At 46.3% G+C, this 547-nt stretch overlaps 1 protein-coding gene across 1 annotated transcript in view; it reads right to left on the bottom strand.

Moving 5' to 3' along the window:
* EMH_0032180 (uncharacterized protein) overlaps positions 1-547 on the bottom strand; it is a gene marked incomplete at both ends in the record, with an annotated part of 6,602 nt that overhangs the window by 3,437 nt on the left and 2,618 nt on the right. Inside the window, 1 exon segment of the mRNA XM_013494607.1 lies at positions 341-444. Coding sequence (XP_013350061.1) covers positions 341-444 — 104 coding nt within the window.

Raw genomic sequence — 547 nt, 5'->3', positions numbered from 1 at the left:
ACCGCTTGCTCTCCCACCTGCAGCACGGCATTTGTTGGTAACACTAAGGAGTGAAATGTACAACTGCCTAGTTTATTAAATGGAATGAAAGCCGGTGGCGGCATCCTATTGGGCACACCATTGACTCTATATACTACTGCACACATGCACAAAGGCTATACAAAAAATACTGGTGATGCAGATACATTGGTCGAGACAGATGAAGTGTTCTGATTTCAACTCTGCAGCCACAACATCTATGCAGTGCCACAACTTAAGCAGGGAATCGCTGGTACGGCAATAAAAAGTGGTCTCTATTGACAAAGCAGAGAAGTGGAGAGAGAAGAAGAAGGAACCCTACCGCATCAAGCGTAATCACAACCGACAAGTTCGAGAGCTGCCCTCCCTCTCGCAGGTCCAAGACTATCTCCAGATGCCTCCAGTCTGTACAAAGGTGCGTCATTTCTGAAGCCGTAAACACCGCAAACATAACTCCGTCCCTCTATACATATACAAGACTGCCATTTGTGATTACTCAGTACATGCCATTCCCCATATATACCGACAG

Source organism: Eimeria mitis, genomic scaffold, assembly GCF_000499745.2.
Source record: "Eimeria mitis Houghton genomic scaffold, Emh_scaff1217, whole genome shotgun sequence".
Taxonomy (NCBI): domain Eukaryota; phylum Apicomplexa; class Conoidasida; order Eucoccidiorida; family Eimeriidae; genus Eimeria; species Eimeria mitis.
Note: the sequence above shows the minus strand (reverse complement) of the source record. Positions and strands in the feature narration are given on the sequence as shown.